The 27,527-nt window shown below is 40.8% G+C and overlaps 1 protein-coding gene across 2 annotated transcripts in view; it reads left to right on the forward strand.

Moving 5' to 3' along the window:
* Window positions 1-27,527, forward strand: part of LOC128508699 (Kv channel-interacting protein 2-like) — a 249,530-nt gene that overhangs the window by 129,564 nt on the left and 92,439 nt on the right. Inside the window, exon 1 of one of the 2 annotated variants that reach the window (XM_053480142.1) lies at window positions 1,910-2,188. The exons of the other annotated variant lie outside the window; for it this stretch is intronic. Coding sequence (XP_053336117.1) covers window positions 2,101-2,188 — 88 coding nt within the window. The 5' untranslated portion in view covers window positions 1,910-2,100. Of the gene's footprint in view, window positions 1-1,909; window positions 2,189-27,527 lie in introns of those variants that run through there. 2 annotated transcript variants of the gene reach the window in all.

The following is a 27,527-nucleotide window of genomic DNA, read 5'->3' on the forward strand; positions in this document are numbered from 1 at the left end:
GTATTGAAAGTTTTGTCGGAAGGAATGCAGAGCAAGAATTTAACTTTGCACTGCTTCTCTGCTTGTATTGCACTAAATATGGCAACAAAAACAATCTTTCATCTTGTATTATCCGAATATCGTCGTAATCCTCGTAGCGACTTTATGCTGATGTCAGGTTATGAGATGTCAGTTCGATTGGCCTAACAGTGTTTTTTTTTTCCACACACACACACACACACTGTGTGCCTTACACGTTTTATTGCTCTTAGCTCGAAGCTCATCGCTCAAGGTCGTACATGATTGTTTCAGCAGGAGCTCAGTGCTATGTGCCTCACACAGTAAGAAGTGTATGCCTCTTGACACACATAATTCTGCTGATTGTTCATCTTTATTTATGTATATACCGCATACATACATTTGATTTGCATATATATATTTCAGCAAGCTGTCCGCACGTGTGAAGAGGCGCAACGCTTCCATGCATGAGCTGAACAGGAGCTGTTAGGAATGGCACGGGTGTCGGTGCTCTCAAGTGCCTTTTAATGCGACTGTGAGGGGACGGACGTGAGGAGGTCAGGCCGCTGACCTTGATGCACAAATCGGGTCTTAATGGACGTCGGTGGTAACTAAAGCGAACGCACAGTGAGAGGAAATGAAGCTTAAGGATGCCACATAAGATAACACATCATCTTTTCCCTTGTGCCTGCATAAAGAATATGAAGTGTGTGTGTGTGGGGGGGGGGGGGGTCTTTTAAAAGCTCTAAAAGAGTTTAAATATTCATGGTACGCAAATGTCTGTCATTACAAACACCCATATATATATATATATATATATATATATATATATATATATATAGTATACACACACAGATGCGACACAGTGCGTATGAGCATGGCAGTCACGCTTGCGCACACACTTGATGGAAACACACTGAGACCCAGCGGAGCAGTTTGTTTGTTTTGCTTTGATCCGAGAAAGTAAAAAGGAAGTGTATGTGTGATTGGCTGTCGGAAAAATCCACGGAGTCTGTGGTTGCCTGGGCGACCGTAATCACTGCTAAGTCACACAGTGTGTGTGTGTGTATGGGAGAGATAGAGAGGGAGAGAGAGAGAGAGAGATCAATGTTCTGAGACAACAAATGAAATAAGAGTGTGGCAGAGCAAATAAGCCAGGAGCGTGCCTGTTCCCTGTAGTAAAGCCGTGCGCAAGTGTGTGTGTGTGTGTGTAACGTGCATATCTGAGCCACCTCGCAGCTCGGTACGCATCAAGAGCTTGACTTAAGTGCCGTTTTTTTTGTTCACCGATGGATAAAATGAAGAAAGGAAAGACACACCGGGACAGAATCGATCTTTCTCTTGCGCGTCTCCGTCCACCTCCTGATCTTTGTCTCGTTGTTTCTTCTTTGTGGAAAAGCAGCAAGTTGTTTGTTAGCTCTTACAGTATGCTAGCACTTCTGGCCTTTTAACTTCTGTTTAAGAGAAATTAAAAAAAAAAAAAAGGACACTTCAGAGGAACCCGAGATAAGAAGGGAGGAGGTTCTAAAGTGGGACCTTGTGCATGGTTTTCCTGTCCTTCTAAGGTGAACTTATGGCTGTAGTCTGTTTGTAAAACAAATTTGGAGGTCTCTGTCCCTCTCTCTTTCTCCCTCTCGCTTTCTCTCTCTCTCTCTCTCTCTCTCTCTCTCACACACACACACACACACACACACACACACACACACACACACACACACACACACACCTCCTCCGGCTTCTTCTGCCTGAGCTCCCTCGAGGTCAGTGCGTCTGTGAGTTTCTTCTTCTTTCTTTTCGTCCCATCAAAAAAAAAGGGGGGGGACAAAACGTGTACGGGGAAAAAAAAAAAGGGAACGGACGTGTCCTGGAGTAGGAGGAGTGTGGAGTAATATAGTGAGAGTGTACAGTGCTTTAGCCTTCCTGGAAGAAGAGGGCTGAGCCTTTTGGAACGGTAGAGGAGGAGGCTGGGTGTGAGTGACAGATCGCACCCCACAGGTGGAGGCAGGTCTGAGGAAGAAGAGAGAGAGAGAGAGAGAGAGGAAAAAAAGGAGCAGGAGTGCAGGAGCAGACAGTCGAGAGCGTGTGAAAGCCAGCTGACCCACAATGAGCCACTGCAGGAAGAGGTGCAAGCGGCAGCTGACCAAAGTGGCCCGCTTCTTTTACAGGTTCCTCACCGGGACCCTGACCCAAGGTAGGAGGCCATCATTTTTATCATTTTTTTTTCTTCCTTTTCTCCGTTTTTTTCTTACTCAGAAGTCCCTGGGTATAAGGTTTTCAAAAGTTTCCGCAGTCTCGAGAAAACTTGCATAGCATTCTTGTTTTATATCACTTCTATTCACAATGCAAAAGCATATGAGGGTCGGTTCTGTTCTTCTTCATTTCTTTTCTTTAAGGTTTTTTTTTTATATATTTTTTATCTTGGAACTTTAATCTAAAGAAATGTCTATGATTCTCATCATTTTCACATCATGTCCTGAATAGCAGGGCATAAACGACCTTGATGAATAATAATCAAAGCTGTTGTGCTGACAAAGCGCAAAATAATACTGACAGGTTTTAAAAAATATATATACATTATATATAATAATAATAATAATAATAATAATAAAATAAGCAAAATGAAGTATTAACCCTGTGAGAATCTGTAAATACACTGTAAGTTTACCCTCTTGTCAGTTGCCATGGATACAGCTCCGGCGCTGGCGCTGCCCTGGCCTTCCGAGAAAAAAAAAAAAAAAGACTCGCTGAGTACAAAAGAGTGATTTCATTAGCATGGCTCCGTCATAATTCCTCACACTAGCTCCATCCAGAGCGCACTGCATTGTGTGTGTGTGTGTGTGTGTGTGTGTGTGTGTGTACTGTAGGTGTGGGTTAGGCTAAGTTCAGGTGTTGTGTGTAGAAGACAAGGGGAAAGAAGCAGAGACTGGTTGTGCACATGCTCATGACTTGCTTACATATGACTTTCTGCAGTGATTTCAGAGGGGAGTGTATCCTGTAGTTCACAGCAGCGCTAGACTACTGTAGATTCTTCTTCTTGAAATACGGGAATCGAACCGCAACTGACCGTGAGCTTCGCCGCTTGTAGCCCGTCTACGCCAAGAATCGACATTCGGTGGATGCCGGGATGCTTTTCTGCTCACTGTGGTTATAAAGAGTGATTATATGCGTTACTACGTCCTTCCTGGCATCTAAACCCAATCAGACTATACTTTCCTCAGGTGTCTCAGATTAACAAGGCGTTTCTTGTCCACCGACCTGTCGCTCACTTTAATCATTTTGTTTTTCCGTCCCGTTCTGTATAAACTCTAGAGACTGTGGTGTGTGAAAATCCCAAGAGATCAGCAGTTTCTGAAAACCAGCCCTGTTATAACATCAACCTTGCTACAAAGTCACAGCGATCACACTTCTCTCCCCGCATCATGATGTTTGATGTCGTAAAGCTTTTGGTCAGTAATTGTGGATATTATATTATTATTTTTATTATTATTATTATTATGTTAGAAAACATCAAAATATTTTATCAAAATTATGTGCGATTATTTTATTTTGGCTTTATTCTAAGGATTTCTGCATGAACTTACCACAAATTCATGCAAATATTTCCAAAACACAATGAATGAATTAATGGCGTTTTTTGATCAGAGAGATAGCCGAGTGGATATAATCTAAGTTGATTACATTTTTAATCAGATCCTGATTGTCAAGATATTTTGGAAACTTCTTCACCATCTCAATATCATCAAATATCTCATACAGACTGTGGAGTTGTGAACCATAGTTAGACTACAGATTCAGTTTTCAGTTGCACTAATCTTTACTGTCTGATTCATTTTAAACAGCTATGATTTTATAGGTAATTATAAAAAAACTATATAAAAATTAGTCAAAAGCAGGGATGGGAATCATCGGTCACCTCCTGATACGATATTATCACGATATTTCAGTGCCAATAAATTAAAATGCAATTCTATAAGTATCAAGATTTTCTAAATAGCCTAATTCGATATTACATTTTCACCTGATTTTATTACAATTTTACAACTTTAAAAAGTTTAATGATAATTAAATGTAGCCTGTTCCTTATAACATTAGTTTTCTCATTTAAAAATCAAACGCAGCATTTAAACAACACAAATTTGTATAACTTTTAATACTAGAGTTTAACTGTAAAAGTAACATTTATTTCTATACTCCGCCATGACGAAGCAACCAAACTAAGCAAATAGTTTACTCCTATTGTACAACACGGGTTGAAAATGTGTACATAGTTCAGAGTGTACCACCTGTACGACTGTAAAGAAACATTGTAGAGATGTTTGACCACCTAAAATGCCCTTAATGTTTCAAAACTCAACAGTGCGCGCGGGTTAAGTGACGAGGGTGCATGCATCTTCTAGCGCACGTGATTTCTGACCAATAAAATGTGTTCTGTCTCAAGTGTTTTGAGATTGGTGTAAGCGTCTACAATAAGTAGGTTAAAGACTTATTTGAAAATAAAGGCATGTGTGATTAACATTTGCGATTATTGATAATGTACATGATAATGTAAAGGCTGATCGGCTGATCATCGGTCACGGCTGATTAAACTGAACACCAGCCAATTCTGGTAAAACCAAAAAATCTTTATTAAAATGCCAATAAGCATTAAATGTTGTGTAAATTGTGTTGTTAGTTGTTTGAAAGTTGTTTTATACAAAGCAATCTTTTTTATTTTTTATTCCCGCTTGTCTTGTACTCCACGCTAGGGTCCGTGGGTGGCAGTATTGCATCAACCGCATCATAAAGTCAAAAGAAGAAGAACTGTTGATATTCTTTGAAAACAGGAGTATTTTTGTGGTAAAAATTTCTGTGGTAATATTTTTAAGGAAGTCATCAATTAAGCGTGTACATTTAGCTAAGTGATTTACAAATTGCGAATTAAAAACTTTGATCATTGATTCTTTATTTTCTTTTTCTCACGTGATGATGATGTTTCTAAAAGTTAAAACTAATTCTGTATGTTGAATTTGTAATTCTGTACAATGTGTTAGTAATTTTCTAAAGTTTATTAGAAATATTGAGGTAGGTGTGTTTTTTTTTTTCCCAAGTTTAATTGATTGAGATCATTGCTAGCAAATAGTTCAAGGAAGTGTGTAATTTTCTGAATGTTGTAAAGTATAAAAAGGAACATGTCAAAAATAATAAGAATACAGGGAATTATAGGATCATACAATTGCAGGAAATAATAAAAATGCAGGGAATAAGAAATATACAGGGAATACTATATTTAAGTCTGCAGATTTAAGCCTTGATTACAGGTTGGCTTATAATTTCCCCAAGGTTATTATCACTTAATATTCATTTATTAATCTTTAAGCATATTATTCAATAAGTAGAGTGAAACTAATTGGAAAGGTATGTAGCTATGACAGAAACGAGGGGACGTATGGACGGTTCTGGTAATTTAAATACTTATAACGAGATTGGATTCAATCCACCCCTGACTTATTATTATTTATTTTTTTATTATTGAGGATTGACTTAATGTACAATGTGACTTGTGTCACTGTGTGAGTGAGATATTGAGATTTTGACTTTTCTGTGATTATTATAAAAATCTGTCAGACACGTTGGTTGAGACAGGTACATTTGCATGTTTGGTGACAGAGCAGCGCTTCTCACAATCTAATCCGCTGTGCAAGGGGAACGTCGTGTACGCTTTTAGAAGGAGCATGTGCTTTGAGATAAAGCGTTAGCTGTCAGGAGTTTAGCCACAGTCGAAGGATTTGAATGAAGTTGCGTCGTACAGAATATACAGGAATCACATGTTCACTGAACAACATGCTTTTGTAAACATGAGCAACACATGATAATTAAAAAAATGTATTTAAAAAATTATTATTATAGTTGTATTTGAAAGGGAAACTAGTGCGCAAAAATTTTTTTTTTTAATCATTTTTAAACATAAGATTTTGTGCATGTAACATGCCTTAAACAAGCCACTTTTTTTTCTTCTCGTTGTGACATCATATGGTTTGCTGCTCAGCTCTGCTGTCTTCTGCTGGGTCGTAGCTCATTTACACAGAAACGGAAACAGCGTATTCAGAGGAGGAGTGAAATAAAGGCAGATTGAGGTATAAAAAATGCATTAAGACAGACTGTGAGAGACCTCTGAGACCTGTGTTCACTTGGTAAAGGATTAGAAAAATATGGCACCTTTAATGGAACTCACTTAATGTATTAGCTAATGTTGGTTCCAGTTATTTGCTTATATAATTATGGGTCAACTATTTGAAAAAATATTATTATTATTACCCACGACACCAAGAATGGTAAAGACTGTCCCTATGCTTATCAAGTCATTAAAAATTCTAGTTCAAATTTCAAAGAAAACTAAAGGAATAATTTCGAATTAAAAAATAAAATAAAAACCAAAATCTAAATCTAAAAAAATTGGACTCAGTGTACTGATCTACGGATTGACAAAAGTACAATTAAATATAATTAAAATTTTAATTAATTATAGAGAAATTATACATGGATATATATATATATATATATATATATATATATATATATATAAGGGTAAAGATAAGACAGCAACAGTCTGAGTGAAACGAAATATGATAGGAAATGATGTGTGTGATGTGTGTCTTACTACATTGCTTGCGAAATCACAGAAGTACAGAAATTCAATACTCAATTAAAAGTACAAGTACTTACCTAAAATGTGCTTCGAGATTTTTCTGGATATTTATCTGAGTTACTGATAAACAGTATCTTAAACACAATTGAAGTCTTGTAGAAATTGTAGAAGTTAGTAGATTGCAAGCATACAGAATTCAACGTGGTTGCAGATTTTAAGCTCATAAAAGCATTTTTATTGGCATGAAACACAAACCAAACGCATAAAAAGTTCACAACTCTTTTGCTCAGTAAGTTAGATCGCTTCCAATCTTCCCTTAACAAGCGTATCCATTCTATAGGATTGAAAAGGAGCCAGAAGAATCTGCAGCCCGGAGACCAAGTGGGTGGGAACTCCTGCCCAAATACCTGTCAATCACTTTGGTGCACTAACCAACCTGCAATGTCATAGTAACCTAAACATTCTGTTTAAAATGTAGTGAGTAAAAGTACAGGTGTTTGATCAACAAAGTAGTGAGTTAAGTAAACATTATTATCCATCTATCTTCATTTAGGAACCGCTGTAGTCCAACTAGGGACCGCGGAGGACAATGGTGACCATCGTATTTATTTCTATTGTAACAACCGTACACTACGGGCAATTTGGGAACGCCGATTAGCCTAACCTGCATATCTTTGTACTGTGGGAGGAAACTGGAGATCCCAGAGGAAAACCACCAAGCACAGGGAGAACATGCAAACGTCATGCACACAGAGACAGGAATCGAGTCTGGCCGGAAATCGAACCCGGAGGTGCACGGCGACAGTGCTAACCACTACACCACCGTGCCGCCTTATATATATATATATATATATATATATATATATATATATATATATATATATATATATAATTTTTTTTTATTTTATTTTTTTTTAAGAGTTTGAGCCCCCATAAGTTATATCTAAACTTGCTTGGACCTTTTTTGTCATATGAAGTCAAATACAGAGCTTTAGCTATATTCACATTACTTTTTTGCCAGTTAGAGGATTTCATATTCGAGCTAGCCAGTGTTGGGTGTAACGCATTAGAGTACTTGGATTCCTTTTTTGATGTAACAAGTAATTTAACGCATTAGGGCCATTTAAGCACTCAGTTATTTAATTATATTTTCAATTTTTTTTTTTTACTTTTATCAGAAAGTAACGCTGTAATGTAACTGATTACTTTTTTAAAGACAGTTATTTTGTAATCTAATTAGTTACTTTAAAAAGTAACGTCCCCCAACACTGGTGCTAGCAATACTGTAGTTGTTAAAACAGCTAACGCAAAGCATCTGGCTTTCGTCCTTTCTCTGGATCTCAACAAATACAGATGATTTACTGCTTGCCGTCACACAGAGAAAAATCCCATGCCTATTGTTTTTACTAAAATCTCATCTGTTGTTTGAAATGAACGAGCGGTCGTGCAAATTCATGCCGTGTTCTAGACCAGATGGCCCGAGCGAAGACGTATCGGTGTGCACATACACCGATTTGTTTCAGAGGACAGACACGTTAACATTAGAGTCAGATAAAAGTCAGGTGTAATTATGGATGTGAACAGTCATGACGTGCAAATATAATCAGACCGAAAAAAACTAGAACTGAACAATGTGGCAGAGGCACATGGAATAATAATAATTAAAATATAAAACACAACATGAAATACTGATAATATCAAGATAACATCATAATTATATGATTAGATAAACAATTATCAAAATATGCATTATATTTTAACATCAGAAATATGAAATGCTACAATACACAAAATAAGCAGGTAAAATAGTTACAATAGTTTCTGTTTAACAAGAAATTCCGATGGAACACATTTAATTAATAAACACGTATTTAAATTTTTTGTATTGTGTAAAATAAATATTTAGTGTAATAGCCTTTAGGTTATATAGCTCATTTTAAATGTAATGCTATAAACAGCCCTAATGATATGAAACATATTTTATTATAGGAAACATTGTACATGTCGACTCATGTAATTATCTAATAAGCCAAACATGTCACATAATGCAGACGCAGGTCAAGATGTTGATTTCAAGTGGAATTATTATGCAGAATAAATTTTCTCTTCAGATGGGTTTTCAGTGTGGTGTTTAAGCAAGAAATGTGATAAAATCAAAATTGTAAAAATTCATATGATAGCTATTTTTTTTTTTAAGCTAGAGAAACACTTAGGCGACCCCCTGAGACCCTAGTCAACTTGCTAAAGAAATTTAAAATAAGTCATATATGGGACCTTTAATGTTCACATCAGAACGGGGAATTGGGTGGGTTTAAATGTGGTGCCAAATGGACTGGTGTGAGTATTTTGGAACCTAATGAATTTGGAACTTGCATTACATTTTTACTTAAATGGTGCGAAAAAAAAAAACCTAACAAGCAGCAACAGTTTTTTGTATAAATGCCTCAGTCATAAGCGAGGACAATCACTGATGAAAAGGTTACGGTAATTCATTTAGCCAGTCTAACCGTCCAAGCGTGCTGAGCTGAAAAGCATCTCAGAATGTTAAACGTTTAACAGGCTGGGCTACGACAGCAAAAGACCGCAGTGGGATCCATGCCTGTGAGCCACTTGCTCATTGAAACTGGACCACCTGGTGTTTTTGCACACTTAACCAGCCTGTTTTTTTTTTTTTTTGATGAGCCTGTCTCATATTCATGTTACTGGCTAACAGGAGTAGAATCCTATACATATGAAAAAACCTTGAAAAGGGGCATCGCGGACATCGCTTGCAAATGTGCTCGAGCGCCCAAGGCGACATCCCACCTCCCCGTCTCATTAGGTATGCCACATCATTATTGTTAATATAAACAAGCTGTGCATATGGTGCAGGCTCCATCATCGGCCGGGAGAAGGGTGAAAACAAATAGGCTATCTGCGGTGATAATCTGTACTGTCAATAAAAACAATAATTAAGACCAAGCTCCTGTCAGGCAGGATTTTAGAGGGGATAGCATGTGTGCAAATCAGTGTGCATGTTTCTGCCGTTACAATGATTACTGTAATGATATACACCACTGGAGACAGGTTAATTAGCACACACACACCCCGAGCTTGAGCTTTCCTCCAGCAGTGTTTTGCAGTTCGGGTTTACACGGGGTTACGGCATCATGCATCCGTGGCTTAGGCAATTTGTTTGTTGTTTAGTCAAATGAGTGAGGCTAATTCGTTTTCCTGTAGAGATTTAACTGTTATGTCAGCATGGTGTAAGTCTGGCAAGAAAGAAAGAAAGAAAAAAATCAGTATTCTGTTTAAGCCTTGTGTTTGTTCGGGCTACGTGATACAGTATATGCATAAGTAAGTCATTACAACAGATAAAAATTCCATAAATATTAATAAAAGGTGTTATTTCACTTCAGGTTACCCCTGAGGTATCAGGTATTGAAATGTACTGTAATATAATAATAAATATGTATATGAAAACTATTATTATAATATACAGTAGGCAATGTACTGTATGTATTAGTCCTAAATGCCAATGACCCCCTCTAATTTTTTTTTATATTAAACCAAATTTAATCAGATTTATTTTTTCAATAAGAGGCTTCCAAGTGCATACAGTTTAATTTAGTATTGTGACCCCTACACGTAACTGCAGGTAAGCAATTGACCTTATATTGCCTACTATCAGTAGTTCCTAGGTAATTTTTACTGATAAACTTTATACACCGCAGCGCAAAACATTAACACCAACTAACAAACATGATCAGAAGGTCAGAGGTTCAAGTCCCAGCGCCACCAAGCTGCCAAATAAATACTGTACCTAAATCTTAATCTCAATATTGTGTTAGTTGTGAATCCTAGGCAGCTCGGGCCCCTTGGGTGCTGTAGTGTCTGGCATCGAGGCTTTAGTAGTGGATCCTTTGAGAACTGTGGATTGTGTGTGTTTGGGGGCTTCATGGAATTGGATGTGTGTGTCTGGCTTATTTCATGGACGCCTACTCAGTTTGGGATGTGGGGCATTTGAAGGTAGATAGACAACCTTGAACTCTTTGCCTGCTAAGCTCCATATGCAGCAGGCTGGGATGCACTGGGTGTTCTGATACTTTTCTTTCTGGTCTAATATTGACTTTTTAATTTGCAAAACATTTGTGCTTTTCTGTGTGATCGGACTGGACAGGCTGGCCTTTAGTCACTACAGTTTACTGGTATATACTTGATAAGCAATGGTATTCAATTTGGTGTTGATGTTTTGTGGCTTATGTACGCTACCTCTGAAAGGTTTTGGATCACAAGAAAACACACGATATTAGTCTAAATAGAACATATAGCAAAAGAACAAGACATGCGGATTCTTGTTTTCTTTAAACTTTACCGTCATCAATGAGAAGCACCTTCAGTTATAACCTGGTAGACATTCTAGCTGTCAGCTTTTCGAGATAATCCAATGAGATTTCACCCCATGCTTCCTGGAGCATCTCCCACAAGATGGATTGGCTCGATGGAGTTTTTTCTCCGTACCATACGGTAAAGCTGCTACCACAACGTCTCAATAGTTTTTAGATCCGGAAAGTGTCGAGTGCTGGTCGCTGCATTACAGTCAGAATTTCGTACATCAATTCTTTAATTGTTTGTGAAATGGATAAATTTGTTTAAATCGAATAATGATTTTCAAAAAAGTTTGTTATAGTGGTAGTGTATATCCATTCTGTGTATATATATATATATATATATATATATATATATATATATATATATATATATATAAAAAAAAACATCAGTAACTTGACAGTGTTTTTTTTTTTTTTCCCATGGTAAAAGATGATAAAAACGTTTAATTTATGTGTGCGACCTCATATCTCTTCTATGCCCCAAGGAAATCTGCTCACTGATCTTCAATTGATTTTTTCCGCAGCCAATACTTGTTTTAATAAGCCTTTTATATAAATGCGTATATGGGTTTATCTCAATATAGTCATCAAGGGACATGATATGTAGTAGGGGAAGAAGTAAAAGACTATACGTTAATAATCCAGTCACGTCAACCCAATGTAAAGTACTCACATGGCAGAATTGAGCCTATGTACTGTATAGAGGAGAGTTTGGAGTCTCGAGCACTTTTACAAATTTAAAATCACCAGTCTAAGAGAGGATGCATGTACTGTAGATTCACAGACTCATGGTGCTGTAGTTGCTATTCTGACTGACTGCTGGTGTGTATTCGGTGTCTGTGTGCTCGGATTTACTCTCGGAGCCGACGACAGTCAATCAGTGTAGTTGTAGCTGAGGGAACAACTCATGTCTCTTACATCATTATTCACTGTCAGTGAATCAGACAAGCTGCCGCCTACTAGCCCTGCCACTAGACTTCTGTCTTAAATATCTCCAGCCGGAGTAAGGATGTGTTTGCTCACCTTGAGATCACGTTAAACAAAGATTACACGTAGAAGATGATAAACTCTTTGACATTTACAGATGGATTTTCATTATTTAACCAAGGCACTTACAGTAAGTGTTACATGACTGCATCATCCAGATGATCCATCATTACAGCCTGCAATACCGTTTAATATGTTTCTATTCAAATCTGTGTAATGGGATTAGAGCTCGTTTATTGGTTGGTGCTTTGATTTTTTGGATTAATACCTGTAAGACGGTAGATGTGCACCAGTCTGACATTTTATCCGACGGAAACAGAGTTCTACATAATGATGAGCGTAATAGAAGTAAGGGTGTAAATAGCATGAAAGCTTAGCTTATATTGTGTGAATATAAAAAGGTACAGTAAAAGCTACAAATTGCTAAAAATCCCCTAAGACTCCGCTATGAACCATTAACAACCTATGCTAAGCTGTTAAGACCTGTCTAAGACCTGTCAGGATTTACCGTCTAACTGTTACAAAGTACCTACTACAGCTCACAATTTGCTATGAATTATGAAGAACTGCTATAATTTGTGTGTTTTGGATACCTGTGACCTGTGACTACCTGTGTACCATGCATTAAAGCATATTGTTTAGTAGTTAATGGTGCAGGGTTGCATGTGTGAAAGTGGAAAAACACAAATGATCTGGTTTTGTGGTGCATGCAAAAAAGGGATGTGTGAAGAACGCTGCTTATGCACATTGAAAGCTTGTGATTTCTCACATATATCAGGTACCGTGCATTCTCACGTGCGGAACATTTCTCCATTGAAGGATATATCTATTTTTATTTTAACATGTTTTCATTTAGGTGTTCCAACCTCTGAGGGCACTTCTGCAGACATCACAATACACAATAAACTTCTGCTTTGTGGCACATCTGTGAATTTAGTATCTAAAGTGCATACTATTTAATAGTTCAATTCGATTAAGCCATAAATCTAGTCATGCATTTAGTCTCTAGTAGCGCATGCAATTTGGAAGTCTAGTATGATAAGTTGAATTTAGTAATTTTTAGGGATTTTCTGCACAACCTTTCACAAGCGCTTCAGTGTTCATACAGTACATTCAGTATGATCCATTACAAAGAGCCAAAATGCATCTACAGTCATGATTTTCATAAATATCCATAAATTGTATAAATTTTTTTATAAATATATATTTTTTTTATTTAAAGTTTTGTGCCTTATTTTTATTCAACAGCTTCACAACTGATTTGAACATTTGAGTAATTACACAAAACTTAAAAGCTCATATCATAGCAGCATTTAAACTATACACAATATTGTGGCGTGGGCGGGGTTCGGGTAATAACCATCATGCTCTGCGGGAGGGACTGGTTATGTGTTCACCGTGTTGGGGAAAGGTGTTTGGTTTAGTGGCTTCAGCCAGGGTATGTGTGATAGGGTGTTCTTGTTTTAAGCCGTCTCATGTGTTTGAGTTGTGAGATTGTGTGCTTAAATAAAATACTCCCAGCCATTTGCATTGGGCAGCAAGATAAGCTCGCTCGTCTCTCCACCATCCTTTCAGGCGATAAAAACGCCACATTTGGTGTCAGAAGTGGGATTATGGAGAGTCGCGAGTTGGAGCGCACCCCGGAGGAAATCCGGAGGATCCAAATGGGCCGCCGAGTAGCGGAGCAGCTGCGGAGGAAGAAAACCCTCCCTGATGGGGCTAGTGCAGGCAAAGAGCGGCGACCGGAGCGGAGCGGCGCGTTCCAGGTTCCGGTATTGGACCTCGGGGAGGAGTCCTCCAGTGACGTGGCGCCGACACCGGAGCAAGCTACAGCTCCGTGCCCCGTCCGCCAGCGAAGCGACCTACAGCTGCGCCTGCCGGCCTACAACGGCGCCGGCGATCCCCACGCGTTCATCGCGCAGGTAGAGCTAGCCGCCAAATTCGCGGGCTGGTCCCCGGCAGAAACAGCCGTCCGGGTGGCCCTCTCGTTGGAGGGTGACGCGCTGCGGGCGTTGCAAGATCTCCGGGCTGATGAGCGGGACGACTGGTTAAAGCTGCAGCAGTCGCTCTGTTTCCGTTTCGGCGCAGGAGACCGTAACGAGGCCGCGGGCGAGGAGCTGGCAACCCGCGTGCGGAGCGCCTCTGAGCCACTAGGGGCGTTCGCCATGGACCTGCGATCTCTCGCGCGCCAGGGCTACCCGGATTTCGGACACGGCCAGCAGGAAGAGCTAGCTCGTCGCGCGTTTCTTCGGGGAATCCGGCCGTACCGCCTTCGCGAGCACCTCCGGTTAGCGGCACCGGCGTCGCTGTCCGAGGCGCTGCGCGAGGCTGAGCGCGCCGAGCCCATCTTGGGAGAACACCACGGCGAGAGAGCCGAGCGATCTTCGGTGGCTCGCGGCCGCTGGGGAGGTGAACCTAGCCGGGGACAGGGCTACCCGTCGCGGCTAGGCCTCGACCCGGCCGGCGAGTTTCCGCGACAACGCCGAGGCCAAGGATACCGCTGCAACGTGCTCCGGCCGGAGGACAGCGTACCCCAGCAGCCGTTAAACTAGCTTCGGGGGGCGCCGAGGGGAAACCGCCTCCCACAGCCATCTTTGTTCCCCCAACTGCCGGATTTAACTTCCGGTCGGGACGGGTCGGAAATCGCGCGGGGGTCTACGTGGACTGCGGCCTGGACAACGTTTCGCTGCGGGCGCTCGTGGACACCGGCTCTACAGTTTCGCTGCTGCGCGGGGGATTGTTGAAGCGCGGAGAGCGCGGTCGTGTGCTGCCGGACCCGGCCGTGAACATTCGCACCGTGTCGGGAAGTTATTTGAGGATACGGGCCTGTCGCACAGTGGCATTCTTTGTGGCGGATATCGAGGATGATTGTATCTTGGGGTTAGACATTTTGGAAAGGTGGGGTGCGGTACTGAATCTCGCAGACGGGACTCTGCGTGGTAGTTTCGGTTTAGCTAGGTTGCTAGTGCCCAAAGCGCGGCCGGACGAGTTAGTAGCACGCACCAGCGGGGCGGAACTTCCGGTGGACGCGCCATGTAAACATCCGGTAGCTGTCCGAGCGAGAATAATGGCCGAGCTGATGCGGCGTAGCAGTGTAGGGCTAAATCAGACGCAGACCGACGCCGTGAAGTCCCTTTTGCACGAGTTCGCCGATATTTTCGCAGTGGATGAGCGCGAGTGCACGCATACCGATTTGGTGCAGCACCATATCGATACGGGTAACGCCGCTCCTGTTCGGTTACATCCGAGACGCCTCCCGTTAGCTAAACGAGCTATAGCCGAGCAGCAGCTGCGTGAGATGGCCGACTCGGGCGTTATAGAGCCAGCATCCGGACCGTGGTCTTCACCCGTTGTACTGGTGCGTAAAAAGGACGAATCGTGGCGGTTTTGTGTGGACTACCGGCGGTTAAACGAGGTGACGCGCAAGGATTCTTATCCGTTGCCGCGAATAGATGATGCGCTGGAACACGTTGCGGGCTCGGCGTGGTTTAGCTCGTTGGATCTGCGTAGCGGGTATTGGCAAGTAGAGCTCGCCCCGGAAGCACGACCCAAAACCGCGTTTTCGATCGGACAAGATCTATGGCAATTTCGGCGCATGCCGTTCGGCCTCTGCAACGCTCCCGCTACGTTCGAACGGTTAATGGAGAGAGTATTGGCAGAGATCCCTCGCAACCGTTGTGTCGTCTACTTAGACGATTTATTGGTACACGGCAAGGATTTTGCGGTCGCGCTAGCTAACCTACGGGAGGTGTTTCTAGCTATCCGGCGGGCGAATTTGCGGCTCAATCCCAAAAAGTGCCAGTTGTTGCGGCAAGAAACTGTCTTTTTGGGACACGTCATTAGCGCTCAAGGGATTGCCACCGATCCAGCCAAAATTGCCGCGGTACAGCATTGGCCTGAGCCGTCAAATGTGTCGCAGCTGCGCACCTTTCTCGGGTTAGCGTCGTACTATCGCCGGTTCGTGAGGGATTTTGCTACGATCGCCAGCCCGCTGCACGCGCTCACGAGAAAGAACCAGCCGTTTCGCTGGGACAGGGAGCACGCGCGTGCGTTCACACGGTTACGGGAAGCTCTGGTTACGTCGCCCGTTCTCGAATATCCTGATATAGCTCGTACGTTTATTCTCGACACGGACGCGAGCGATGTAGGGCTGGGGGCCGTCCTGTCTCAGGTTGCCGGGGGCAAAGAGCGTGTTGTCGCGTACTTCAGCCGCGCGTTGTCTGGGCCGGAAAAGAATTACTGCGTCACGCGGCGCGAGGTGCTTGCGGTCGTCGCGGCCCTTAAGCATTTTAGGCCGTATTTATACGGGCAATCCTTCTTGCTGCGGACCGACCACGCTTCGCTGGTGTGGCTGCTCAGTTTTAAAGAGCCCGAGGGGCAGTTAGCGCGTTGGCTCGAACGGTTGCAGGACTATCATTTTACCGTTCAGCACCGAGCGGGAAAATTGCACGCTAACGCCGATGCGTTATCCCGCCGGCCGTGCAGCAAGGAGCGTTGTCGACACTGCGAGCGGGTTGAAGAGCGTGTGGGTGGTCACGACATCGAACACACCCCGACCCCCGTGAATCAGAACATTCTCCCTGCGCAGTCTTCCGAAGCCCCCGTCGGTAATCGGCCGTCCGAGCCGGCGTGCAGCCGAGTCACTGCGGCACCTACACCATCGCCGGCGGTCGTTTCGCCTGTGCCACAGATGGACTGCGATCAGCTAATGGTCGAGCAGGAGAAGGACCCGGCATTGCAGCGGGTATTAAGTTGGGTTAACGCGGGCCAGAGACCGGATTATGCCGCAATCGCCCACCTGGGACCCGAAGAAAAAGCTCTCCACTCGCAGTTTCACCGACTAGCGTTGCGGGGGGGCTTACTCTACCGCCAGTGGGAACGGCCGTGTGGCGCTGGTGAATCTTTTCAGCTGCTGGTGCCGCGGACTTTGCGGGCATGTGTGCTGGGGATGGTTCATGGGCACGCGGGTTCGGGACACTTTGGGGTAACTAAGACACTGCGGCGGTTGCGTGCTCGGTTCTACTGGCCGGGTTGTCATACTGACAGCGAACTTTTTGTCCACAGATGCGATGTCTGCACGGCAAAGAAGGGCCCTACCCAGCGCTCGCGAGCACCCTTGCAAGACTTTCGGGTGGGGGCGCCCATGGAACGTATGGGCGTGGACATTCTGGGGCCGTTTCCCATTTCTGATCGCGGGAATCGTTATGTGCTGGTGGCCATGGATTACTTCACCAAGTGGCCGGAGGCGTTCGCTGTTCCGGATCAGAGCGCTTCCACCACGGCTCGAGTGCTGGTGGATGAGGTGTTCAGCCGATTCGGCTCCCCGGAGCAGTTGCACAGTGATCAGGGGCGTAACTTCGAGGCGGAGGTGTTTGCGGCGGTGTGCGAGCGCCTCGGGGTGAAAAAGACCCGCACCACGCCCCTGCATCCACAAAGTGACGGCCTCGTGGAGCGGTTTAACCGAACACTCACCACCCAACTCGCCGTGCTTACCAGCAACCGGCAAAAAGATTGGGACGAGCATTTGCCTCTCGTGCTTTGGGCGTATCGCACAGCGGTGCAGGAGTCCTCGCAACTGACGCCAGCTGCGTTAATGTTCGGTCGCGAGTTGCGCACGCCTGTGGATCTGGTGTTCGGGCCCCCGCCTCAAGTGGATTTACCCACGAAACCAGGTTTGGACTATTTTTATTCATTAAAAGACAAACTGTTTCGTGTCCACGAATTGGCGCGTAGACACTTGGCGGACGCCGGGGTTAAGCAGCGCCGCGTGTACGATACCCACAGCCGGGGGCGTGACTTTGCTAATGGGGAGCAGGTTTGGGTGTATTCCCCCGGAAGGAAAAGGGGGCTTTCACCTAAGCTGATGTCGCACTGGGTGGGCCCCTGCACGGTCGTCGCACAGCTCTCTGATGTGGTCTACCGGGTGCGGTTGACGGGGCGGTCGCGATTGGTCGTGCTCCACCGGGACCGGCTCGCTCCCTACCAGCCCCACGTCAGCAAAACATCGAGCTCTGTGGAGGCCGGTCCGCCTCAGGAAGAGGGCTGTGCCCCGCCTTCCCCCGCAAAAAGACTCCGGCGTTCACAACGCCGACTCCGGCGTTCACAACGTCACGCCTGCTAGACTGAGTTCGCCATGGTGACCGGGGACGGTCACAGCTCGGGTGGGGGCAATGTGGCGTGGGCGGGGTTCGGGTAATAACCATCATGCTCTGCGGGAGGGACTGGTTATGTGTTCACCGTGTTGGGGAAAGGTGTTTGGTTTAGTGGCTTCAGCCAGGGTATGTGTGATAGGGTGTTCTTGTTTTAAGCCGTCTCATGTGTTTGAGTTGTGAGATTGTGTGCTTAAATAAAATACTCCCAGCCATTTGCATTGGGCAGCAAGATAAGCTCGCTCGTCTCTCCACCATCCTTTCAGGCGATAAAAACGCCACAATATCTTCTAGTGATGGGAAGTTTAAATCATTTTAGTGACTCGGTTCTTTGAATCTCGTTCATTAAAATGAACAAATCTTTTTTTTAAATCATTTAATTAATTTCTTTCTGTTGATCAGAAATAAAATTAAATGTTACATTTTCAATAAACAGACCCCTAATACGTCTACATACACAAATTTTGGCTCTAGTTCCGGTAATGAAAATATTACAATGCAGCTTAGGACATGTTATAATAAACAGAATGAGTAGCTCACCTCTTATATCTTCTAGTCTGAGTCGTTCCATCTTTTGAATCTGTTGCACTTCATAGCGTCTATGGCAGTCACGTGACAAAAGAACGAACGATTCGGACCGAAAAGACTTAAAGGTAACTACTCATTCTATTTCCTGTACATAAGGAGGTCTTGCGATGCTTTGCACATGCGCGCCCATGAACGAATTACTCTTTGAGACTAATCGTTTTTTGGAGTCACATTGAAGATTTGTTTAAAAAGAATGACTCATTCATGAACCACCCATCCCTAAAACAGGCGCTAATTGCCGGGTTAAGTTGCGGTCAAGGTTTGGAACTGATTGAACTGGTGGTCTTTTGAGACTAGTGTAAGTGTGTGTAATGAGTCGGGTTTGAGATTCATTTGGTTGCAAAGTTTGAAAAAAGATGCTAATCAGAGGTTTCTTAAACACATGAAGTTTAATAATGTAAAGCCGTAAAAAACAAACAAAAAAAAAAAAACGTGTTCTAGCACCACTCGAAAACTCAGCACAGAATTCTTTATATTCGATGCTGATCACCGGTCATGGCCGATAAAGCTTAAAACCAGCTATTTCTGTCCATCAGTTACGGGCTGATTCACCGGTCCACCTCCATTATAAATGTGACTATTGGAGATAACACAAAAGATTCAGGATACATATCAGATATCTGCTGTATAAATATTGATGTGGAATGAATGACATGACGTGCAGCCAAAATATACAATGCTGCTTGATGTAGCTAGCACGCTGACAACGGAGTACAGTAGCTTCTACAAAAATCAGTCTATAGACAACATCTGATCCTATTGAACCCCTTATGCTTTGCAAAAACCGAGCATCGCCCTATATTCCTACTGTATATTCCTTTTCATTTTGCCTTCCAATGATAAAAACTGAAAAGCTTGTTTATTTTCATGAGGGAGCTAACTAGAACTAGCTTTGTATTTCTACCTTTGATATTAACATGGTAATTTTGATCTTTTATGATACTTACTTTATGATACCTACATACAGTATGTACCGTTCCGCATGTGGCGTGTGGATTTACTTTACATCTGCCGTAGCTATGCGTTTTAATTCCAGCCACAAAGCTCTGTAGGTGCAGAATGCTCACAACGGTCTTATTATTGATTTTTTTTTTTTTTTTCCATACTCGTGTTGTCTAAGTTGAGTTGCCTTGAGTTGTCTTCAGTAACAGAACTTTCAGGTGCAGCTGTCAGTTCTGAGCCATTAAAGGCTCTCATACCCTGCAGCGTCTCATAAAACTCAGATGCTGCCTGTCATGCAGCGTTACGTAGAGAATCCTGGACATGACCGGAATACGGTAGTGAAATGGTTCTTGAGATTCTCTGCATATAAGTGTGTATACAGTAAATCATATATTTTTATATTTATTTATACAATGTACAGTATCATTGTCAGTCACATGTCCAGCTATACACCTCTGATGCCTCTCTACTGATTTGTCTTGCTCACCCTTGACACGTTCACCGTCACGTGTTAGACGTGTGAAGACGACAGCAGGACGTGTTTATTTTTATCAGGCCAATCAGTCAAAACAGCTTGAATTCATCTTTCAATGCTTGAATTAGCAAGACAGAAGGAAACCGGATGAGCCTGAATGCAGACCTTTAAGGTCTGATAGATTATCTGTCTGGCACGACAAATTAAATCTTTCTATTCAAAATAAATTGTACTTGCGATGACAAACCATATAATTGTTTATATATATATATATATTATTTTTTTTTTTCTTCCCCGGTTTTGTAAAATGACCCTGAGACAAAGCTGTGAAATGGCAATTTGTTGACACATTGTTATTTTCGCAGTAATTGTCAGCTTTAAAAGGTCAGTTAACTGATGCATTCAACATAGCGTTCCCCTGTTCCCAACCCAAAGGTGGGATGTAGGAAAGGTCATGGGCGTTGTTTTGTCAGTTTCTTTAAACTTAGGTCTTGTTAATGAACGCTTTATGCATACGGTGGGAAACAAAGGATTTTGTGGTTCCTTAAAAATAACGGAAATTAGTGAAGCCACCAGATTGATTAGACTTATTGAGATGGGTGTGCAGAAAAACTTCTTCTATTCGCTAGGGATGGAAATCACCAGTTGACTTCTGATTTGATATCCCAATTCGATTTAAATTAAGATTCTCTAAGTATCACGATTTTAGAAATATTCTGGTATTCAATATTACATTTTCCTTAGATTTTATTACAATTAAAAAAATTAATTAAATGTAGCCCGTTCTTTATAACATTACTTTTCCTCACTTAAAAACAAGCACAGCTTTTAAACAATACAAACTAATTTAAAATTAATTTGAAGTAACTTCAAATACAAGAGTTTAACATTTAACTCCAAATTAAATAAAACAAAAAGCCACATTTTTACTTAGCAGCATGTTTCTCTGTCATCCGCCATAATAACTTAGCAAATAATTTACTCCTACCACACAAAATGATGTGTCAGTAGTAGACAGCGCGCCATCTGTAGGATTATAAAGAAACAGCGGCATTTCACTGCCTTAAAATTCAATTTGACAGTGATCCCGCGGGTTGAGTGCTGTGAGCGTGATTTTCGACCAGTTAGCGCTCGCGGTGATTTGATACTGATGTACAGATGTGGCCATTAAGAATGTGCATTTTTTTTTCCCGTGAAATGCTGCAACTCTGCGCGCACAATGCCGCGAAATCCCACAAGCAACATTTGGGAATTTAAATAAATGTGTTGTGTTTCGCTGAATATCCGCCAGATGACGACTTTATCTAAAAGCTAGACCAAGTACAATGAAGAATTGTGTAGAATTAGTTAGCCTAGCGTAACCAGTCTAGTGTAGCGTGTGTAATTAGTGGTTCTGAGATTAATTTGCTTACAGAGTTTGGAGAAAAAGGCAGATTAGGGGCTTTAACACCATGAAAATTTGTTTATGTTGCGCAACCTTACAATCGTTTATATCTGAGGGTGATTAGCTGTTCAGCGATCGCAGCCAAACAAACTGAAAACCGGTCGATTCTGGTTTATTGTCTGGTTTAGTGTCTGTCACACTGTTACGCAAGATCGGTTGTGATTTCGGAGGATTTTCTCCATTAATTCTTTTAATCTAAATAATGTTTTAACATGATTTTTAAAATGCTCTTATCAAGATTGTACATGCTCATGTATATGTATACATATTTTTTAAATTAAAACATGCTTGAATTATAGCCAGTGATTTTTTCCAATGCCTGTATTGATTACTCTGAAGCTAACTTGTAAATATATTATAACTAATTTTTTAATGCAATAATTTTTTACTGTATTAATTTCTGAGGTCATGGTGTTTCAGCTATGTTGATTTTGATGTCCCTGTAAATGAGGTAGGATAGCATAGTGTCATGCTAGACAATCCCCATTTACTCTGTTGAGAAAGAATGGTTTACTAAGCTGTGCAAAAAAAAAAAAAAAAATGACAGTGCATAACTCTACAGCAAATAGTGTCAAAAATGTGTACAAATACCCTTTAAACATTTTATATTTAAAAGAGCCATTGTTCATACTGTTTGCTGTATAAGGGGTGTTCAAATCAAACCGAGACTTTTGATTGTGCAGGATAACAGAACATGGTTATGAAATAAATAAATATAGTCCCCTGCTACTGTAATGCACTCATCCCAGTGTCTCACTAGTGCTTGGACACCATCAAGATAAAAGGCTTTCTAAGGTTTTCTTAATAATTGGACTGCTGCTTCACATCTAAAATGCTGGCCTCCCAGGAACTAATTTAATGGCCCAAAAATGAGGAAGTAGTTTGGAGAGAGGTCAGGACTGTATGGGGATGTGGCAATAACTCCCAGCCGAGTTCCGGTAATGAGTAAGTAGTGTTGGTGAATGATTGTGTGTACAGTTCCCACAGACAGATAGGTATCTGTCGATTTTCATGGATCAGACGTTCGACTCGGTGAATGTGGGTTTAGAGCCACCTCTGCAGGGATCATTAAAACGTTTGTAGCGTTTAAACATTTTATAAAGAGTTAAAATAAATATTAAATAATAAAATGAAGAGTCTCATCACCGTACTTTGTTTGAAGTTTTTTGTAAATGTCAATCAGTTTTACGCTTTCTTCGAGAAGACATTTTATTATAAATTGTTGTTTGACTTAAGTAAGCATATTTTTAGGGGAGGGGTTAAAATAACTAAATTAATTAATTAATTAAATAAAATCCAAAATCCATTTTTAGTATACGATATTTCAGAATAAAAATAAATAATAAAAAAAAGAACAGCACCTGTTAGAACAGTGAAAAATGGCTTACACCCAAACAATTTAGCAAATCTGAGGTTTCACGGCTACATTAGGTTGGTGTCTGGACGAAAATAACTTTCAGACTCACATGGGGTCAGCTGTGTTTTTTGGTTGATGGTTCAAATTTCCAAAAGATAATTAGGGTGTGTGTGTGTGTGTTTGTGCCTGTGCAGATCTGTCTTGCTAATGCGCGCCTTTGTGTTAACCCTAATTATTCCTCGTCATGTCACTTTTGCAGCCTAAAAATGGCAAGAGCACCAAAGTAGACTTGTTATCTTATTTTAAGAACTCCGCGCAGAGATGTTAAGATTCTCAGCAAGGCTCCAGCGTGTTAATTGCTTTTCCTAATTTTTCCTCTTTTCTTTTCTCACACCTCACTGAGTACACCCTTCCTGATCTACAGCTTGTCAGGTCTGTCTGATTGCTGTCAAGCAAAAATATAAGGTTGCTTTAAATAAGTGTTTTTAAAAAAATTATTATTATTATTATTTTTATTATTATTATTATTATTATTATTATTATTATTGTTGTTGTTGTTTGTTTATTTGGTTTAAATTAATGAATTAACTTATTGTTATTTATTTATTTTGTTTAAATTAATTAATTTATTATTATTATTTTTTGTTTAAATTAATTAATTCATTTATCGTTGTTTTTATTTATTCATTTACTTTTTTATAATTATTGTATTATAATTATTATTATTATTATTATCTGTTATTGTAGACGAACACCCTCTCCTTCAAGTCAGAACCAGAGACATGGCTGTGGTTTATCCCTATCCACATGCACAAGTGTACAGTGAGAGATAAAGTACCTGCACAAAAGTCTTGAGCCACCCCTAATTTCTTCACAATTAAGTAAAAAATAAACGATGTCAAATAAATTAAAGGAAGTGGATTTTCTTTTTACTGCAACAGGCTGCAAAGTGCTTGAAGATCCTATTAGAAAATTGCTTGTTTACAGTATGTAACAGCGACCTCATTTCCCCTCTCATCTGTTCCAACCAATCAGCATTGAGCACACAGTATACTAATCACCGGCCTGATCATTTGTCATCATCTGCAGCTGTTTCTCACTGGGTCATGCATTAAGTTAGAGGCTTTTTTTAAACGCGTGAATGATTCGTAGATCACTTTGTGGCTTAACAAACAGCAACATTCGTCTGACACTGCTCAGATACAGGGACTGGACTGAAAATGAGAGACCAAAACTTCCCCTATTCCTCAATTTCTCAACTATTTCTCAAGGCTGCATTAAAATACAATATTGCCTGGTACCGTAAAATATATAAAATACAACCCCAATAAGAGACTAATGTGCATCAGAAAGCATAAAGTAAAAATAAAACTGTTAAACTTGTAAAGCGAACCTCAGCACTTGCTGTATAAAGCTTTATGCTCCTCCTGTTATTAAGGCTCTGGCTGTAATATTTTGTACTAAAATAATATTACGGTAACATTTTCCCGCTGCACACCACACAATAAACTTCGACCAGACGCTAGACCTGAAACACTGTGTACTTTTTAATATTCTAAAATTGTAGAACTGTAGAGTAGAAGAGCCGCTGTCCCGAGCATTCAGCTCCAGCACTAATCCACCAATCTGTCGAACTACTCCGATTTTCCAACTTTAATTCTGTTCAACTTTAAATTACACGTACTGTATGCATCATAAGCAGAAATATCAGCACCTTTGATGGAATCATGGATCATAAATGGATATGATGTTCAGTTTGAGTCTAAACATGTCATGAAAATTGTAAACCAAAAAAAAAAAGTTTCAGCAGTCAATATTTGGTGAAGTCTCCTCTGGAGAAGGCAGAAAGCCACAGAATATGAACACATAAGATGCTGCAGGTGGCACGGCGCTTATGGCTTTAAATATCACCTCTGGGATGTGTACATGGAGGTAGCATGCTCTGTTTAGTGCCCTAGGAAAGATTGCAGACACGCTATGACCCCATACATGATAAGCTCTATAGATAATACATGAAAAATGTTGCTATTTATTACCTGGAGGTTATTATTATTATTATTATTATTATTATTATTCAAGTTTATTTAGCAAGCCAGTCTTCTGCCGCATGGGCAGTGCTGGCTCAGTGGTTAGGATGCTGGTTTTCTGATTAGAATGTTGTAAGTTTAAATCCCACCACTGCCAAGCCACCACTAATCTTGAGCAAGACCCTCAACCATAAAATGTTATTTTACTTCTTTTTTTTCTTTTATGTGTACCTTATGTTTTAATGAATATATAGAGGTTTCGGGGTTGTCCAATATAAAGTGTATAATATCCTTTATTTTTGCACAACCTAGGCTTATTTAATTAAATAAATTTTATTTGTATAGCGCTTTTAACAATTGTCATTGTCGCATAGCAGTTTTACACAATCAAAAGAATTATAAATGAAAATAGTATGCGAATGTGTATTAATTAAAATAAGATTGTTATAAGAAAATTTGTTTATTTTATGTAAACCAGCAATATGTGACTTTCTGTGAAAACCCTCCTAAAGTCATATTTTGTATAAATTGAAGGATTTTATGTAGAAGACCGTGAGTCACAAAAAAACAAACAAAAAACAACTTTTTTTTCACATGAAAATGATTAAGAAAAAACTAATGGGACAAACAAACACTTTATATGTTGACGGGTTGAACAGATGTAAGGTTGATTCCGTTTTTTACTCCCGTTTAATAATAATAATAAAATTTTGTGAGTTCTACATTTTTGCAACGTCATTCCCATATTCTGGCGGAGGTAAAATGTATGCATTGTAAAAATAATGATCTCTTTGGCTCTAAATGACATATCTGAACCCCCAAATGCACAGTCTGAAGCGTCCATCAACACTTTCCAACAGGGCAATTTCCATACAAGGAGTAATTTTTCTTTTTTTTTACATTGTTATTGTGTATTTCTGGCACAGATCTTTGCTACTTAAAGAGTTAACCCCTAACTGCCTGCGAATGATGGACGACACTTAAGGTCATCATTGCACGTTTCTTCTATCCTTATTTACATTACATTTAGGCATTTGTCAGGTGCCCTTATCCAGAGCGACTCGCATACATCCTTTGAAGTGCTCATTAGATACAGTATATGGTTATACAGCTTAACTAGGTTACTTGATTTAAATGTGCACAATTTTTTTCTTCTATATGTAAAGAAGGTTTGACATAAACTACAACAAAAAAAATTCCTACAAAAATTTTCATGGAAATTTGACCTAACCTGCACAGTCAAGTCATGTCAAATTAAGTCAAGTAGACTTTATTGTCACTTCAATTATATACAGTTAGTACACAGTGAAACGAAACAACGTTCCTCCAGGACCAAGGTGCTACATGCAACATCAAATTACCACATAAATGAACGGAAAAATAACTAGCTAACTTGGAGACCTAATTAGCTGGCTAGCTGGGAACAGTAAATTTTACCGAAAGCATAGATGAGCACTAGTTGTTTAACTTTTATTTATTTATTTACTATGTGTCTGTGACTTCATTCACATGGAATTTAATTGCACACCCCTAAGCACGTTTTTAAAAAATGGACAGCAGCATCAGTTTGAAATGAACTAAAATTTTAACGAGTTACCGTGAAGTGCGCGGCATAATGGGGTGTAATTGCATTTATTAAGGACATTTCAATTGCACACTCATAAGCGCGTATTAAATACAGTGCCTTCTATTGAATTTTGAGATTAACTTATCTTTTTTTAAGGTTGATTTTTAATATATATAATAAGGACATATTCCATTTAGCATATCTTCTTTTCCCATGGGCTGATTGTGATAAAGCAAAGCTTATATGTTACATCAAGCCCGGCCAAATCCACCTGTGGATGCCCAATTAAAATTCGTATAGTAGTCTTGACGTGTGCATAAACTAACAGACAGACAAAAATCCCCTAAACCCTCTCGATGTTTCCTATTACTCAGACATCCCCACAAATTATTCTTTTTTATTACAAATTATCTCTTATATTGCCAAAAGTATTTGCTTGCTTGCCTTCACATGCATATGAGCTTGAGCTTGAACTTGAACTGATGTTGATCCATTGACCATTCTTCCAGAAGTACATTTTTAAGGCCGGATCCTGATCCTGATGTTGGACAAGACCCTGACTTCGACTCTCCGCTCTATTTCATCTTAAAGGTGTTCTGTCGGGTCGAGGTCAGGACTCTGTGAAGGCCAGTCGAGTAATTCCACACCAAACTCGCTTATCCATGTCTTTATGGTCTTTGATTTGTGCACTGGTGCAAAGTCATGTTGGAGCAAGAAGTGACCATCCCCAAACTGGTCCCACAAAGTTGAGAGCTTGAAATTGTCCAAAATGTCTTGATATGCTGAAGCATTAAGAGTTCCTTTAACTGGAAGTAAGGGGCCAAGCCCAACTCCTGAAAAACCAGTTTCAACAAGTCTGCGGTTGGTCGATTGATAGATCACACTAGGGCAGACAGAAAAACACAACTATCCACAGCCCCTGGTAAAACCATTCATGGGAACCTTCACATAGCCTTCATTAGGCAGCGTTACGGTAGGTTCATGTACTAGCTATTTCAT

The sequence above is a fragment of the Clarias gariepinus genome, chromosome 20 (genome assembly GCF_024256425.1).
Source record: "Clarias gariepinus isolate MV-2021 ecotype Netherlands chromosome 20, CGAR_prim_01v2, whole genome shotgun sequence".
Taxonomy (NCBI): domain Eukaryota; kingdom Metazoa; phylum Chordata; class Actinopteri; order Siluriformes; family Clariidae; genus Clarias; species Clarias gariepinus.